Source organism: Phyllostomus hastatus, unplaced genomic scaffold, assembly GCF_019186645.2.
Source record: "Phyllostomus hastatus isolate PE091 unplaced genomic scaffold, TTU_PhHast_1.1 phas_contig_16, whole genome shotgun sequence".
NCBI lineage: Eukaryota > Metazoa > Chordata > Mammalia > Chiroptera > Phyllostomidae > Phyllostomus > Phyllostomus hastatus.
Genome location: NW_025333643.1, coordinates 30,989,135 through 31,008,397, shown reverse-complemented (window position 1 = coordinate 31,008,397; position 19,263 = coordinate 30,989,135). Strand labels below are relative to the sequence as shown.

Sequence of the window (19,263 nt, the reverse complement as noted above, 5' to 3'; positions counted from 1 at the left end):
AGGCTCTATTTCCCAGTGCTGTGATCCTGGGTTGCGCGCAGTACCTTGCTTCACAATTGCCGCCTCCCTGGGTCTGCTTGTTGTCACCCCTCAGCCGGGTCTGCCAGCTGCTGCTTGTACATTCAGGGTCCACCCACTGCGGTCATGCATGCCCCAGATCCCTTGCATGCCCACACGCCCAGTCCCAACACTCTCTGCTCTCCGCCCCGTAACCGGAGCCAGGCTGCCCAACTCTACCCCTCCTACCAGTCTGGATAAATGTGTCTATTTTCTTGGTTATCCGACTTCCATTCAGATCAATTTTCTGTCAGTTTCGGTTGTTATTTTGTTTCTAAATTGTTGTTGTCTCTATCTTGGTTGTTCAAGGAGGCACAGTGTGGCTCTCTATGCCTCCATCTTGGCCAGAAGCTCACATTAATAGTAATATATTATATTTGTTAATTAACTGCACCAAATGTATCATATTAGTGAAGGTTTTAATAACACAGGAAAATTGGTGCAGGGTATAGGAAAACCCCTTTGTATTGCTTTCTCAACTTTTTTATAATTCTTAAGCTGTTCTAAAAATTAAAATCTATTAAAAGGAAAAATTCCCTCTCTTTTAATAGTGTCACTATTAAAGATCCTCACTATTCTCCTAAAAGGTGTGAGATTTTTTAGAATATTGTTAAATAACATGTAAGTTAATCATATAAGTGAAATGTCAGCATAGTGCTGGCACAAGGTAGATGCTTTATTCATTAGTTCATTCAACAAATATTTATACTATGAGATCATCTCTGTTCTAGGTGTTAGCAGTACATGAAATGTACACAGAGGAGGAGGGAGAAGCAAATAAAATACAATATTCATATAATAATGAGTATTAAAGTATTATAAAAATACATACTAAACAGGGTAAGGGGGTAGAAAATAGTAGGGAAGATTCTGTTTCTCTAAGGCAGCTGAGAAGACCCCTCTGAGGAGATTACCCAAAAGCACAAATCTGAAGAGGAAGCTAGTGATACAAAGATGTGAGCAAGGTACATTCCAGCACAGGGAACAAAAAGTACTGAGGTAGGAATGACCTCAGTGTATCTAAGTCCAGTGTAGCTGAACTGGAATGAGTGAAGTGGGGAGTGGTTGGAGAGAATGTCAGAGACTAAATAGGGTTGAGATTAGACAAAAGCTTTAAGTCTACACTAAGAAATAGAATTTTATTGTCAATGTGATGGGGTCTGTCACTATAGCAGGTGTACCCAAACTTTTTGTGTCTCTGGGCCACGCTGGAAGAAGTGTTGTCTTGGGCTGCACGTTAAATACATTGTGACACATAAATACAAAAAAAACTCATAATATTTTAAGTAAATTTACAATTTTGTGTTGGGCTGCATTCATAGCCATCCTGAGCCACATGCAGCTTGTGGGCCGCAGGCTGGACACCCCTGCTAGGCCTTTAACCAGGAAAGTGCTACTCAATGTGCTCTACATATTTAAGATTATTCTAGCAGCGGCATGTAAAATGGACTGTAGAGGACACTACAGTGAAAACATGCAAACCAGATAGTAGGCTACTACAAACATCCAGAAGTGAAATGATGTGTTTAGAAGACTGGTGGTACCGTGGAAGTGGTAGAAATTATGAAAGTGGGAATATATTTTGAGATAGAACCAATTAGGGCTTACTGTTTGAGTATGTGTAGAGGTTGAAAGTTGCAGGGGGTGGGAGGAACTTATGGGCTAATCAGCAAAAATTAATCTGAATAGAATCAACACTTATAGGACATAATATCAAAGCTGCTTTCCAAGAGCTAGAGAACTTTCATGTACTCTGGTCCTATCAGCAAATTATGGGATGGCCACAAACTTAGCACTTTGCTATATAACATTATCCCTCTTTAGTGAAACCTGTATTCAGGCTAGAACCTTGAGAAGACTTAGATACCAAATGGAACTGCAGGAGATGGTGTCTCCTGATGAGCAAGTATGTATGCTTCCTTTCATTGGAGTAGCTGGGGAGGCTGCCGAGTATAATATGTTTCTGTCTTCCCTCCTTCCCTCCTCCCACAAAAATTCTGGGAAGGAAGCAACTTCACTGACTATTATAGAATGAGTGCTTGGCCCAGAATATATGTGCAATAAACATTTGCTGAATGATAGAATAAAATGGCACAGGAGCACCACAGAGCAAATAGGTAGCCTAAGTCTCCCTTAGAGCCATATTTTAAGAGGACATAGCACTATCCAGTCCAACACAGAAGAAAAAGAATAAAAGTGCAGAAAAGGGTTCAGGTTGAATAATCAATCAAAGTTCTAGACCTGAGGCAACAAATGACAAACAGTGATTTTGCAAGAGATGCACAAAGGGCTGAACAACAGTCTTTGTTGGAATATTTTGCAGCTATACTTGACATCATCACAGAATCATCAAATGTCAGAGCTGGAAGAGATCTGAGAAAACTTTGGATCAATTCACTCATTTTACAGAAGAACAAAGTAAGATGAAATGTCTTGGGACTAGAACCCATTTCTCTGGACTCCAGATGCTACATTTTTTTTTACATGGCAGGCCTTGGCAGTTACAGTAAAACTTCCTTTCCTGTGTGTAGGCTCAAAGAGGAGTTTGCAGAAGCAGGAGTTTTAGATAGAGCTCTAAAGTTTAAAGTTTATTCCCAAGTTAAATTCTCCTTTTAAAATTTGGTTCATGAAAAATAAATCATCTCTCTTGATTAACTTTTCCTTTTATCTTTCAGTGACAATGAGGCAGCCCACTATGCTTACCTTTTTGACATGGCTACCAGGAAGCTTAGAACTAAATTGAACACTTAATCCTCAAAATAATAGTGGCCTTAGTTTTTCACAAAAAGTATTTATTTCCCCCCTCTTTATATCTTTTCATTTTTTATAAATATTTAATGGCATTATTGTATATGTGTTTTTTACTGTATGTCAAGGGTGTCAAACTCATTTTCACCAGGAGCCACATCAGCCTCGTGGCTGCCCTTCAAAGGGCCAAATGTAATTTCAACTTAACAGTTAATGAGTAGTTACATTTGTACAGTCCTAAAATTATTTCACCCTTTGAAGGCAACCACGAGGTTGATGTGGCCCTTGGTGAAAATGAGTTTAACACCCCTGCTGTAAGTCATCGCAAATTCTTTCTGGAAATCAGCCAGGTATAAGTCATCAATAAACCCAAATAGAAAGATTTCATTTCTCTCATACACTAGAATTGCTTTCAGATCTCAGCCTTGACCTAAAAGATTAGATCTTACCTCCTGGCTTTATATTTATAGAGAGGAAAGGCCACCACAGGATAGACTGCATACAGATGACTAATTACAAAATTGTAGGGTCTGCCTGCTAACTTAGACAAGTCCCTGGAAAATTCTCCAAAATTAAAACAAGATGTGGAAGAAAAGTGCTGTTTCCTGTGCTGATGTGGCAAATCTTCACTGACAGCATTACCCTGGGGGAGGCAAAGCAGTCTTGTCCATGGTTGGTTAGTCAGCAGGTGGTAAACTGTGTCACATCCAACTCCAAATTTCTGCTAAAGACTCCCCCAGGCCTGAGAAATGAGACCCCTGTAGCCTTCATCTCTTCTGGATTCTAGCCATGTAAAGAGATTAAAGCATTCATTTACTGAAAACATGAGGCTTTCTTTTCCCTCCCTAAAATAAAATTCCTCCTAAACCACAAAAATTTAACCCAGGCAGGATTAGGAATGCAATAAAGGAGTCTATACAGAGATCTTTCCTGCTCCTTTACTGCTTCAGAATCTTCTGTATCCATTTTTGTCTAGGTAGTAAAAGAAACATTAATAAATCCCAGAAAATGTCAACTTCTCCAGAGGGCACTAGACTTTTATGTTTATGCATTTGAGCTTGAGACTTCCTGTAACTCTTTTATTTTTCACTCTTCCCTTTTTAAATTCTGTTCTTTATTCCTTTGATGTTGGCCACAATTTTCATGATAACCTAAGAGATAGGTTCAAAAGAAAAACGGCTTCCAGGGTTACTGCTGCTTATGGAAATAGTCCTTCCCTAAATTATCCATTTAGATTCTGTTCATTATCTCTTCCTAGTCAGAGCCAGTTTCTTCAGATAGAGACAAGAAAATACTGTTCCAACATTCCCAATACCTTAAAGAATGAGACAGTTGCAAAAATCTATGCTGTTTCTTTAGAAAAAGCTCAGAAAAATAATAAAATACAGGCAAAACTAGTGCATGGCATCAGCATATCATGTAAGAGCTCACCTTGGGCCCCGGCTACTGCTGGGTCTTTATCTACCACATGTTGTCTATGAACCTTGGACAAAACGCTAAACTTTGTGTGTTACTTTCCTCACTTGTAAGATGGCAATAATAGTGCTTACTTCACAGAGCCCACTCTCAAACTTTATTGTGCATTAGAAACAATGGGAGGGCTTGCTAAGACACAGATTACTGACCTCACTCCCATGGTTCTGATATAGTGGGTCCAGGATAATGCCAAAAAATCTACCTTTCTAAGAATGCCCTAGGTGACACTGGTGCTGCTCATTAAAGGTCACACTTGTTGTTTAAAGACTTTGGGGCTTTATTTTTAGAGAGAGGGGAAGGGAGGGAGACATTGATGTAAGAGAGAAATATGGATGGGTTGCCTCTACTAGGCTCCCCACCTGAGGACTGAACTGCAACCTGGGCATGTGTCCTGACCGGAAATGGAACTGGCAACATTTCACTTTGGCAGATGGTGTCCAAGGACACACTTTGAGAACCACTATCATAGGATTATGGCAGAGATGTAGTTAATATACATAAACTGTTAACAATGACTATTTTTATGTACTGTTCTTAGCACTGTGACTGGTTAGCCATGTTAAACGGTGTCAGTTATTATCTTACAGGTTGTCCCATCAATTACAAATCATAGTAAACTTGTAGTTGAACTGTAATCCATTATAAGAAATTTTAGTATACAGAAAGGAAAAACCCTACTAAACTCCTAACAGAAATATCCTTTTTAAAAAAGCATACACATTCATAAGGGGTTGCAAGTGGTTTTAAATCCTTAAAAATGCTTCTATAGATCACTGGGGGTTTTTTGCTCCCAAATTTGTCAGCACCCATCTGTACAGTTATTGAGGCAGAAAAGCTGATAAAGCTACTTCTTGAGATTTCATTTCTTTTCTCTTAGTTACAGTAAAAGCACCAGAACATATTTTGTAATTATAGTCAAAAAAGAATTCTTTAACTCATTTCAAGTAATTAAGGAGCCCAGCAAACACTGACCCTGCAAAGGCAATTAGAAACATCTACAGCTTGGAAAGGGAAGAGTAAACACTGAGGCTACAAGACAAGGGGTCGTTACAAAGCTCTCCATAACAAAGGAAATAAAGGCAATCCCTAACCTGGGTCCAAGCCAGCAACCCTAAAACCAAAGATAATGCTCTCTGATGAAAAACTGTGGCATGTTAAGCTTTCCTTAGACTCAGAGAAAGAGAATATTAAACATATTGTCAAAGGTTAAGATGTTTTCTCTGTAGGACTCTGACTTGAGTCTTAACTAGAACGAGGCAGAAGGAAACCCCCACTGTATCCTTTCCGGCCACGCATCATTCGTTTCAAGGAGAAAACTTTTAATAAACTTAGGTAGAGTGCTTATTTCTTCTAAGCACAAAGTGATTCCAGGCTCAACTACAGGCAGCCAGTTTTGGGTAAACATATAACTTTTTCAACTAAATTAGATCTACGAGTCTGGTAAAAATTCTCCAGTGCAACATGAGAATTAAATAAAACATTCTTGTATCATGATGGCTCTTAAAAAATTAAACAACGGGCACATGTTTACAAGAATGCAAAAATAAGCCTTGCCTCGACAGTTAAAGAAAATATGTAATATACAAACCACTTCCCCTGACACTTCTTTGGAAAATGTAGTACGTGATTATCAGCACTAGCCCTCAAGCGTCCACGAAGGTGGTTCTTCATTTCTAGCAGGTTAAGAAATAGAAATGAGCAGCTCTTGGGTGATCTTGGACTCTGTCCCTCCAGCCCAAAGCCTCCCTAGGACTTGGCACGGGTGGAGTGGGTGAGACACGGTTTCCCAGGCGGGACTCTGGGATGCCACGACTCACCTCGCCAACTTTTCCAGGCTCGCTGCGTCCCGGCTGCGGGCTCGGGGGCGCGGATGCTGCGGCCGGCGCCTTTGAGCGCTTTGCCCCTCTCGGGTGAAGGTGCCTTCACTAAGGATGAACGCAGGGGCCGGAGGCTGGGGATGCTGTAGGGCAGACTCCAGAGGCACAGGAGGCGCTGAGGGTTTCCTACGGCTAGTGCGCAGGGTCAGCAGCATGAGCAGCAGCGCTGACAGTGAGAGCAGAAGCAGCACAGCAGTCTTGCTGCGGAGCTTCATGGTGCGGCCTGGCAGTGGCAGCCCCCGGCCAGCGCGGCCCCTCTAGGCATCGTGGCGCTCTGGGCAGAGGCCCGAGGCAGCAGAGCCTAACGACCGCCTCCTCCGCCCGCCCGTCCAGAACTGAGGTTTCGGCCCAGGACGCGGGCGACGTTGGAGGAGGCGGTGGGAGAGGAGGAGGCTCGAGCTGGGCTGAAGGAGGAGCGGCCCGAGCTTACCGTACTGTGTGGAGTAGCTGCTCGTCTGCCCATCCTCCAGGCTCCACTAGGTCCAGTTGCAGGTAGCACAGCCTCAAAACCTCTCACTTCCTCATTTACTCACTCAAGTACTCTGCGTTCATTCACTCATTCATTCACACCCTCTCATCCCGTTCCTTTCCCTTGTTTACTTCCTTATCACTCCCGTACACTTACCCTACCATTGCCACCCACTCTTCCATCTGATTCCCTAATTGTTCCATGCATTTTCCCTGTTTAGTTTTATCCATCTATCCAACCCCTCCTGTACCTATTCGTACAGTCAGTCAGACAGCGAAATCTCTATCCTGTTTGCCCAGTGCAAATTTAGATCCATGTAGCCTAAATAATCTATAAAATGAATTTCAAAGTCTGGTTTTGAAATCTGACGTTGCTGCTTACTGGCTTGGTGATGCTGAACAAGTTGCACAATTTTCCTGAGCCTTAATTTCCATACATGCAAAATGGAATTACTATATTGCATTTTGTAGGCATTACATTTTTTTCAAATTTATTGTTGTTCATTTACAGTTGTCCCACATTTTTCCACATTGCTCGTCCCAACCCTGCCCCCCCACTCCCACAGTCAATACCCTCACATTGTTCATGTCCATTAGTCCTCTAATTCTTGCTCCTTTGTTTGCCTCTTCCCCTTCTTTTCCCCTTTATCCCCCTTCACCCTCCCCTCTGGTCATTGTCAGTTTGATCTTTATTTCCAAGTCTCTGGTTCTATTTTGCTCATTTGTTTGTTTTGTTGATTAGGTTCCACTTATAGGTGAGATCATATGGTATGTCTTTCACCACCTGGTTTATTTTACTTAGCATAATGATCTCCAGTTCCATCCATGCTGTCCAAAAGGGTAGGAGTTCTTTCCTTCTGTTGTGTAGTATTCCATTGTGTAAATGTACCACAGTTTTCATTTGTTTATTTGTGTGGGGTTTTTTAATCATTTTTTTACTGTTGCTTCAATACAGTTGTCTCCATTTTCCCACCACCACTTTCCCCCACCCCACCCACTCCCACCTCCCACTCTTAATCCTATCCCTTTTGGCTTTGTTCATGGGTCCTTTATAAATGTTCCTCGATGACCCTTTCCCTTCTTTACCCTGTTATGTCTCTCCCCCCTCCCCTCTGGTTACTATTAGTTTGTTTTTTTTTATTTCAATGTGTCTGGTTATATTTTGCTTGCTTGTTTTGTTGATTAGGTTCCACTTATAGGTGAGATCATATGGTATTTGTCTTTCACCACCTGGATTACTTCACTTAGCATAATGCTCTCCAGTTCCACCCATGCTGTCCCAAAGGGTAGGAGTTCTTTCTTCTGCATGATATTCCATTGTGTAAATGTACCGCAATTTTTTGATCCACTCATTTACTGATGGGCACCTAGGTTGCTTCCAGCACTTGGCTACTGTAAATTGTGCTGCTATGAACATTGGGATGCATAGGTTCTACTGAATTAGTGTTTCAGGTTCCTTAGGGTATAATCCCAGCAGTGGAATTGCCAGGTCAAAAGACAGTTCCATTTTTAGTTTTCTGAGGAAATTCCATACTGTCTTCTACAGTGGCTGCACCTGTCTGCATTACCACCAACAGTATACTAGGGTTCCCTTTTCTCCACAACCTCACCAGGCATTAAATAAATAATGCATTCAAAGAAACTAGCACACTGCCTGGCTATAGGTGCCCAATTAAACCTCTGTAGTAGTTAACACAATAAAATGTAGCTTATCATATATACATCTGAGATAGAGCAATAACTTCACAACTAAGTGTAGGAATGAATTCTTCTGACACTTTAACAGCCACAATCACCAGATCAAGGTTTCAGAATTTCTCAACCAATGTTGGGGCATCCCCAGTCACAAATCTGAAGCAATAATACGTGTTATGTTATTCATCATGAATCAGCCATCATTCTATTGACTCTCTTTTTAGCATGGGAACAGAACAAAGAACACCAGTTATACCTGTCTCTGAATTTCTACAGGATTCCATGTTGCCTTATAAATCATCTAAAACTTCAATTAAATTTTGAATTATTCTCATATTAGCATTATATTTTAATTCTTTGAGAACTCATCATATTTAAAGTTCTAGGAATGAGAATATTTAAACACATGGAACCATAGCAGGGAATAAGCACAAACAATACATTGGTTCTCAATGAGGATGAGGTACTTTCCCAGGAAGCATTTGGAATTGTGGAAAGGATGTTTTGGACCGTCACAACAAATGGCATGTACTACTGGTATATGTAAAATCTTCTACAATGCTCCAGACATTTCAGCACAACAAAAAATTGTCCTGAGTCCTATGCCAACATGGGTGTCCTGTTGAGAAACACTGGGCTAAGGCCTTTTGTTTAGGCCTTGCAGGTTTACCACTATTATGTTGGTATGTGACCCAGTGAAGCAAAAATTCCTGGATCTGTTTTGTCACTTTCCCTCTTCCTCAAGGTGACTTTTGCAACAAGGAAAAAATAAGGCAAAGTAACCCTTGATTAGTAGCTGGGGTTTTTGGTCTCAAACAAAAGTACAACTTGGAACTAGGCTTAAACAAACAGAAGGCTGTTTTCTTAACCCTGCTAAAGCAATAGGAAAAGCCTGATTTACCTCCTTCCCCTGAATCTAAACCCAAGTTTTGGATTATACTGCTTTGATTGGTGGAAAAGTACATCTAATGTCATGGACAAAGGGTTCCAGAAACCATATCTATGGCTCACATAATTTCTCACTTGGATGTCTTACATACCAAATGCTTGTTTATTTGTCTCCCTACCCCCAAAATCTATTTGTCCCCCTGAAATTTTGACATGTTTGTCAAAAAGATAATCAGTTTCTTAAACCGTAAATTAACTATTGATAGGTACTGTCCTTGCTCTCTGTTTTCCTCACCTCCTGTATTAGTTATCTATTGTTGCATAACAATAGTTATTTGTTATGCAAATAGATACCCAAAATAGACACCCAAAATTTGGTAACTTGAGGTTGCACATATACAGTGTTATCATTTCTGTAGGTCAAGAATTCAGCACAAATTTGCTGGGTCACCCGTTTCACAGATTCTCACAAGGCTGCAACCAAAGTGTTGGCCCAGGTGTGTGGTGTCATCTGAAGGCTCCCCTGCGGGAGGAACCACCTCTAAGCTCATTCAGATGGTTGTTGGCAAGATCTGGATTCTTTCAGGTCGTTGGACTGAGAGTCTCTGTTGCTTGCTGGCTGTTGGCCAGAGGCTGGTGTCAGGTTCTCTGCCAGGTGTTGTTTCAATCAAACTAGGCATACAAGAGCAGCCAAGGAAAGAATGCCAACAAGGCTGAAGTAACACTTTTTTGTAACCTTTTTTAGAATTCACATCCTATCACTTTGTTAGAAGAAGTCATTAAATCTAGCCCACCCTCAAGGGGAGAGAATTACAAAGAGGCTTGAATCCCAGGAAGCAGGATTATTGGGAGCCGTTTTTTAATTAATTAATTAACTAACTTATTTATTTATATTGTTGTTCTCTTACAGTTGTCCCAATCCCCCACCTCGCTGTTGCACTCCCCTGTCCCACCCAGCCCTCACCTTCTCCCACTCCCCTCCTATAGTCAAATCCCCACCCTGCTGTCCATGTCCATAGGACATTCATACTTGTTCTTTACCTAGGCCCTTCCCCTTCTTTCCTCCCTAATTGCCCTCCTTGCTCCCCTCTAGTCATTCTCAGTTTGTTCCTTGTTTCCATGCCTCTGACTCTATTTTGCTCATTTGTTTGTTTTGTTGATTAGGTTCCACTTACAGGTGAGATCATATGGTATTTGTGCTGCCCAGCTTATTTCACTTAGCATAATACTCTCCAGTTTCATCCATGCTATCTCAAAGGGTAGGTATTCCTTCTTTCTTTCTGCTGTGTAGTATTCCATTGTATAAATGAACCACAGTTTTTTTGATCCGCTCATTTAATGATGGGCACTTAGGCTGTTTTTAGTACTTGGCTATTGTGAATAGCACCACTATGAACATAGGGGTGCATAAGTTGTTTCAATTGGTGACTCAGGATTCTTAGGGTATATTCTCAGAAGTGGAATTGCTGGGTCAAAAGGAAGTTCCATTTTTAGTTTTTTTAGGAAATTCCATACCGTTTTCTACAGTGGCTGCACTAGTCTGCATTCCTACCAACATTGCACTAGGGTTCCCTTTTCTCCACATCCTCACCAACACTTGTTTGATGATTTGTTAATGATGGCCATTCTGACTTGCGTGAGGAATCTAATTGTGGTTTTAATCTGTAGTTCTCTGATATCTAGTGATGTTGAATACCCATTCATATGACCCATAAGCCCTCTGTAAGGCCTCCTTGAAGTGTCTGTTCAAGTCCTTTGCCCACTTTCAAATTGGATTGTCATCCTGACATTGAGTTGTATGAGCTCATTATATATGTTGGAGATCAAACCCTTGTCCGAGATATCATTGTTAAATATATTTTTCTATACGGTTGATTCCCTTTTCATTTTGATATGTTCTTTAGCCATGGAGAAGCTTTTTAATTTGATGTAGTCCCATTTGTTTATTCCTTCTTTTATTTCTTTAAAAGGCTGCCTCTTCTACCTTGCATATCCAAAGGATTATCAAGTTCTGTCAACTCCATGTCCAAAACATAATTGGCATCTATGCACTTCTCTCCCAAACTGTCAGCAGTGATTCCTTGACAAAGCCAAACCTTGCTCAATTCTAATGGCCTCATTTCCATTGCATGTTGTATAAATTTTACCCACTCCTACCTCTTCCCCCTACCACTCTGAGTTGTATGATGTGGCTGTTTTATGACCTAGAAATGACAGCAATTACCTTCTAATTAATCCCCTTGCTTCTTCCCATGCCTTCTTCTAACTCTTAAACTAGAATAATTTTTAAGAACATAAGTAATGATTTTATTTCTTTATTTGTAGACAGAGAGGAAGGGAGGGAGAAAAAGAGGGAAAGAAAAATCAATGTGTGGTTACCTCTCAGACACCTCGCACAGGGGAACCTGGCCCACAACCCAGGCATTTGCCCCAACCAGGGAACTGAACCAGCAACTCTTTGGTTCACAAACTGGTGCTCAATCCATGGAGCCACACCAGCCTGCATCCAGGACTTTTCAATGGTTCTTCGTGGCTCTTTAAAACAAGTCTGAATTTCTTACCACAACCTCTAAATCCAGCATGATCTGGCCCTGACTACAGTTAAACTTGCATTTATCCTGGGGATTATTCCAGTTCCCCTGGCCTCTCATCAGGGCCTTTAACATTTATGGTTCTTGCTTGCTTCAGGGCCTTTGCACTTAAGGTTTCTTTTGCCTGAATCAAGGATCTGGAAGATACATTATGCTTTAGATCTCAGCTTAAAGCTCCCTATTTAAAAAGGTATTTTCTAGCCACTCACCTTAAGTAGATATTGTTCCTCCTATTACTTTCTATTGTTTGCCCATTTTGTTTCCTGTATAACACTTAACTGCAGATTGTGTGTGTATCTGTACACACAGATACATGTATAGACATATACATTCATATATATTTGTATATATTTTTATTAGAATAACTTAAATAACAAAGTATACAATTCCTTTTTAAAAATATATATCTTATTGATTATGCTATTACTGTTGTCTTCTCCCCTTTATTCCCCTCTGCCCTGTACACCCCCTTCCACCAGCATTTCCATACCTTAGTTCATGTCCATGGGTCATACATATAAGTTCTTTGGCTTCTCCATTTCCCATCCTGTTCTTAACTTCCCCCTGTCTATTTTGTACCTACCATTTATGCTTCTTATTCCCTGTATCTTTTCTCCCATTCTCCCCTGTCCCCCTCCCTACTGATAACCCTCCATGTGATCTCCATTTCTGTGATTCTGACCTTATTGTAGTTGTTTGTGCAGTTCGTTTTTCTTTTCTTTTCTTTTTTCTTTTTTGGTTTGGTTGTTGATAGTTGTGAATTTGTTGCCATTTTACTGTTCTTAGTTTTTGATCTTCTTCTTTTTCTTATATAAGTCCCTTTAACATTTCATATAATACGGGCTTGAGGATGATGAACTGCTTTAACTTGACCTTATCTAGGAAGTACTTTATCTGCCCTTCCATTCTAAAAGATAGCTTTGCGGGTAGAGTAATCTTGGATGAATGTCCTTGCCTTTCATGACTTTGAATACTTCTTTCCAGTCCCTTCTTGCCTGAAAGCTTTCTTTTGAGAAATCAGCTGATAGTCTTATGGATCTCCTTGGTAGGTAACTGTCTCTTTTTCTCTTGCTTTTAAGAATCTCTCCTTATCTTTAACCTTAGGTAATGTAATTATGATGTGCCTTGGTATGTGCTTCTTTGGGTCCAACGTTTTAGGGACTCTCTGAGCTTCCTGGACTTCCTGGAAGTCTATTTCCTTTGCCAGACTAGGGAAGTTCTCCTTCATTATGTTTTCAAATAAGTTTTCAATTTCTTGCTTTTCTTCTTCTCTTTCTGGCACCCTTATAATTCAAATGTTGGAACATTGAAAGTTGTCCCAGAGGTTCCTAAGCCTCTCCTCATTTTTTTTTTGAATTCTTGTTTCTTCATTTAGAATTGAAGGGCAGATAAAGTGCTTCCTAGATAAGGTCAAGTTAAAGGAGTTCATCATCATCAAGCCCTTATTGTACGAAATGGCAAAGGGACTTATCTAAGAAAAAGAGGATGATCAAAAATATGAACAATAAAATAACAAACTCACAACTATCAACAACTGAACCTAAAGAAAGAAAGAAACAAACAAAAAACCAAATATACTCTAAGGAAACAACTAGAATAGGAACAGAATCACAGAAATAAAGATCACATGCAGGGTTTTCAGTGGGTAAGGGGAGAATGGGTGGAAGAGTACAGGGAATAAGAAGCATAAATGGTAGGTACAGGATAGACAGGGAGAGGTTAAGAATAGCATGGGAAATGGAGAAGCCAAACAACTTATATGTATGACCCATGGACATGAACTAAGGTATGGGAATGATGGTGGGAGGGGGGTGCAGGGACGATGGAAATAAAAGGGAGAAGAAAATGGACAACTGCAATAGCATAATCAATAAAATATATTTTTAAAAAGATTAATTTTGCCTGCTTTTTGAAATGTTGCATGAATAGAAGCATATAATATATACTTCCAGTGACAATTTTTTGTGAGATTAATTCATATTTTTCCGTGTATCCATAGGTTTGTTTATATATTTGTTTATTTGTTGAGTAAGTAGTATTCTGTTACATGACTCTACCATAGTTTATTATTTATTTGTTTATTTTACTGTGGAGGATAATCCCATCATTTCTATCTATTTATGAATACACTGCTGCAAAATTTATTTTACAATATTTTTGCTGGAAATAAGTACATGTCCTTCTGGGTGTATGACCCAGAACAGAATTACTGGGTCATATGATCAGCATAAGTTTAGATGCTGTGAGTTTTTGAAAAGAGTTGTACCAATTTATACTCTCCCACCAGTAGCAGTATTTAAGCATTCCAGTTTATTCCACATCCTCACTGATACTTGATCTTGTTTTAATTTAATTTTAGCCCTTCTCATGGGTGCATAGAGGTATCATGTTATATTTTTAATTCCAATTTCCCTTGAGCACCATTTATATATTTATTGACCATTTGGTTATCTTTTTTGTGTGTGAAGTGCTTCTTCAGGTCTTTTGCCAATTTTGGGAGTAAAGTGTCTTTTTCTTATTGATTTGTGGGAATTGTTTACATATTATGAATGTATGTCTTTTGTCAGATATACATTTTGTTAATAACTTCTCTCAAGCTGTAGCTTATCTCTTCACTCCCTTAATAATATCTTTTAATGAACATAGTCCTTAATTTGACAAAGTCCAACTTATCCATCTTTTATAGTTAGTATATTTGATGTTTTGTTTAAGAAAACTTTGCCTATCTCTTTCTTTGTCATGAAGAAATTATTTTATTTTCTTCTTAGTAGAGATTTATGTGATAATGGGAATTATTTATATCTGTACAATAAATATTGTAGTCACTAACCTCATGTGGCAATTAAGCACTTAAAATGTGTCTAATGACAGGGGAATTGAATATTTAATTGTATTTAATTTAAATAGTAAAAAGAGGCCAATGGCTTGCTATATTAGATAGCACACTTTATTGTTTTAGTTTTCACATGTAGGTCTATAATCCATTGTGGATTATTTTTGTTTGTAAGGTATAAAGTGGAGGTCAGACTTTGTAGTTTTCTATATGGATATTTAATTGACCCATTTGTTGAAAAAACTGTCTTTCCTGTAGTGAATTGGTGGTGCATATGCCATAAATCAGCTGGCCATTCTAACAGAAGTAAAAAAATGACTTTGATGGAACCATTAGTAGACTGGATATGGCAGAGAAAAGAATCTCTGAGCTTGAGAATATATCACCAGAATGTTTTTAAACTGAGAAGGAGAAAAAAATGAAAAAAATAAAAAAACATGCAGAATACCCAAGAAGCTTAGAACAACTACAAAAGATATAAAATACATGCACTGGGAATACCAAAAGGAGAAAAAGGAGGGGGGAAAAAAGAAATATTTGAAGCAATAATGATTGAGAATTTTCCAAATTAATGTCCAAAAGAAAACCATAGACCCAGTTCAGAGAACACCAAGAGGGATAAATAAAAAACAAAAACAAACAAACCTATGCTAAGACATATTGTATCAAACTGCAGAAAATCAAAGCTAAAGAAAAAATATTGAGAGTTTCTAGTCAAAGTGACAGAGTAGGTAAACACTTTGCTCACCTCCTCCCATGACCACATCAGAATTACAACTAAATTATAGAACAACAATAAAGAAAAAAAAACACAAACATACATTAGTGCCCATGCTAAAGAAGAAAAAGAAGAGGCCATGATGAGACCAGTAGGAGAGGTAGAGATATGGTACCGGCAAGTCTACACCCAAGTGTGCCAATGAAAAATTTGGAGATCCACCCTGAGGAGCAAGGGGACTTAGCCCCATAGCAGGCTCTCCAGCCCCAGGCACTAGTGCCAGGAAGAGGAGTCCCCATAATTTCTGGCTTAAATACCAGGGGGGATTGCATCCGAGTGAGGTGGAGGGCTTCTAGAGTCCCAGGCATTCCTCCTGAGGGGTCCAAGCCCAGACTCGTTCCCTCACAATCACATTTGCTCTGAGCTTGCAGGGGCAGCAGCTTGAAAAGAATTAGGGACATAGAGGGAGGAATTGAATTGACTAGCTTTAGGTTGAAGGCTAGAGGGGTTGGGGTGAGGACAGCTCTCTCAGGACAAAAGTGCTGGCAAGTGTTATTTTGAGTTTGTTGAGCCCCCTGCTTATTCAGCAGGCACAGGTGGGTGCCAAATCTTTCATCAGATTCCATGAATTTTACACATTATTTAGTTTTATCTGTCTTACAGCCTTTGCCCTCCCAGCTTGGTGATTCCCTGACAGCTTCCCACTCAATTTGAATGCCCAGCCCCAGACACTTCCAGTAGCTTTTGACAGAAGCAGCCTTCCTTGGTTTATGCTGCAGTATTTTCTAAAGTCTTTTGAAGGTCCCACAAACCCCCCAAAAGCAGTGACTAGCCTCAGTGTGCCCTAAATCTCTTGCTAAGTGTCCTTGATTGTGGCAAAACTGTCAAGTTTCTCCTTGCATTAGAACTCCCACCAGGTAACCCCAGGCCTGGCATAAGCTATAGCCAGTGTTGGCTTGGAACATAGTGGCCACAAGTTCAACACAAGTGGTGGTTTGCCTCAGTTCACATCATGGTGCCTACCAAAAGATAGAAAGCTCAGCATTACTGGTACTGGCGTTGGTTCATAGTATAGCCTCTCCCTACCACCTCCATACACAATGACAAGCTTCAGACCAACAAGAGCCCCACCCAACAGGTTCACAAATGGCACCAGACACAGTTGGCACCAGAGTACCCTGCTAAGTGACTCCTGCACTGTGAGGTCAGCACTTACACAGCAACCCATCTGTTGTAATCATGACCAGCCTTCACAATCAAGCTACAGGCCAAGCCAACCCACTGAGGTGCCAGCTGCAATCAAGGCCAATTACAACAGGAGGGCAGACACAAGGGACACCCCTAGAACACCCAGATCTGGTGACAAGGGAGACTGTGCTACAGGCCCCACATGGTACCTTCTGTATAAGGCCACTCTGTCAAGACTAGAAGACACAGCAGATCTATTTAGTACATAGAAACAAACACAGGGAGTCAGAAAAAGTAAGGAGACAAAGAAACATGTCCCAATGAAAGAATAAGGCAAAAGTCCAGAACTAAATGAAGGGGAGCCAAGCACTCTACTGGATACAGAGTTCAAAACACTGGTTTATGAGGATGCTCAATTAATTTAGGAGAAGAATAGTTGAACTCAGTGAGAACTTCAACAAAGTGTTAGAAGCCATAAAAAACCAGTCAGAAATAAAGAATACAATAACTGAAATAAAGAACACATTAGAGGGAATCAACAACATATTAAATAAATTAGATTTAATCAGCAATCTGAAATACAAGAGAGCAGAAAATACCCAACTAAAACAACAAAAAGAAAAAAGATTATAAAAGTCAGGATCATTTCAAGGGACCTGTGGGACAACATCAAGTATGTCAACATTTGCATTATATGGGTACTAGAAGCACAAGAGAAAGAGCAAAGAATTGAAAAACTTTTTAAAGAAACAATGATGGAAAACTTCCCTAACCTGGTGAAGGAAATAGACATACAAGTTGAGGAACCACAGAGTCCCAAACAAAATAAACATAAAGACACCCACAAGAAGACACTTCATATTTAAAATGCCAAAGTTAAAGACAAAGAGAGTCTTAAAAATAGAGAAAAACAGTTGGTTACCTACACAGAGCTCCCATAAGACTGTCAGTTGATTTTTCAACAGGAATTTTTCAGGTAAGAAGGTATTGGCATGAAATATTCAAAGTGATGAAAAGCAAAAATCTACAACCAAGAGTGCTCTACTCAGGAGGGCTGTCATTCAGAATCAAAGGAGAAATAGAGTTCCCCAGGGGGAAAAAACTCTAAAGGAATTAATCACCACTAAACAATATTACAACCAGTGTTAAAAGAAATGTTGACAGGATTTATTTAAGTAGAAAATACCAAGAATATGAGTAAGAAAATATAGGAGAGAAAAAATGTTCATTGGCAAAGCAAATGCTTAGTAAAAGCAGTGGATGAACCAAACAAATATAAAGGCAAAAATATGAAGATCATGTGTAATTATAATAATAAATTAAGGGGGTGCACACAAACATACCCACAAAAGAAGTTAAAATATGACAAAAACAAATATGGAGGGGTGGGTAAAAAATGTAGTGACTTTAGATTATGTTCAAACATAAGCCACCATCAATTTAAAATAGACTGCTATAAACATAGCTTGCTATAGAGTGATGCAGACTCCAGCCAGCTGTGTCCGTGGTGTTATGGATGAGACAAAATTACACAGATTGCAGAAGTCCTGTGGAGAAAAGGGACAGCATGGCCACTCTCTGAGTGAGAGAGCACCCTGACCCTTGCCTGGAAAGGCTTTTATTGCTATCTGGGAGCATTACATCAAGGAAGGTCCTCATTCATCATTGTCAGACAGTAATGATCAAACAATAGATAACATTCAAAGAACTATGAGGCTTATTCTGTGTCAGGGTCAGGTAGCCAAAGGGCCATAAAACTATGGGAAATAAACTCATTTCATGCTTGGACCCTTATCAGAAAATTGAGGACATTCTTAGCAAAACAGGTTTCACAGTATTTTATGCATTCTTTATTAGGCCTGATCTCCTTGGGGAACCTTCTGTTTCTGCCCAGGGCTGCACCACCCTCCAGCACTGTTTCAGGCTGAAGTCAGGCAGGAGACATAAGACAGCCAAGAGATTAGGAGACTTCTCACAGACAGAATGAGGACTCAGGCTGTGTCAAAGTGAAGGGGTGAGGGTCCAGAACCCCTTTTTTCTATAGCCCCCCAAGTCCTTCCCTGAGGGCCCCTTCATGACCGTGTCTGTCTTAGGTCATCCCTCCTTTGAGGAATCTTACCCATCATTGGCTAACCAGTCATCTGCTTGGGGCCAAGTAGGGTGAAGTGAAAGGGGGCAGAGGTGGCACCCCTGCCAGGAAGATAAGCTTTGTCTCCTTAGCGATTTATAGTCCCAAGATCTCTTTACTCAGCCTTAGCCATAGGGGGTTGCAGCTTCTGCAACTGGGCAGAGTGGTTCCCAACAATAGAGCAAGCACATGGTAATCACAAACCAAAAGATCTACATAAGATATACAAGAAATAAAGAGAAAGGAATTCAAACACACTATAGAAAGTCATCAACATGCAAGAAAAGCAAGCAAGAGAATAGAAAAGTAATACATAAGAACAACAAAACCAAAACTTAATAAAATGACAATAATTACATACCTATCACTAATTATTAAATGAAAATAGACTAATAATAAAAAGACATGTGGGGGCTGAATGGGTTACAAAGACAAGACATATACCTATGCTATATACAAGAGACACACTTCGAATTAAAGACACAGAGAGATTGAAAGTAAAGGGATGGAAAAGGTATTGCATGCAAATTGAAATGAAAAAAGTGGGGCTAGCAATAATTATGTCAGACAAAATAGACTTTAAAACAAGGGCAGTA

The 19,263-nt window shown here is 39.8% G+C and overlaps 1 protein-coding gene across 4 annotated transcripts in view; it reads right to left on the bottom strand.

Moving 5' to 3' along the window:
• GXYLT2 (glucoside xylosyltransferase 2) overlaps positions 1-6,593 on the bottom strand; it is a 185,260-nt gene extending 178,667 nt beyond the window's left edge. For 2 of the 4 annotated variants that reach the window (XM_045832471.1, XM_045832470.1), the window contains exon 1: positions 6,099-6,591. In XM_045832471.1, coding sequence (XP_045688427.1) covers positions 6,099-6,373 — 275 coding nt within the window. In that variant the 5' untranslated portion in view covers positions 6,374-6,591. Of the gene's footprint in view, positions 1-6,098 lie in introns of all 4 variants that reach the window. The other 2 variants (XM_045832469.1, XM_045832468.1) reach the window with 2 other exon arrangements.
• Between the last annotated feature and the right edge of the window lie 12,670 nt (positions 6,594-19,263).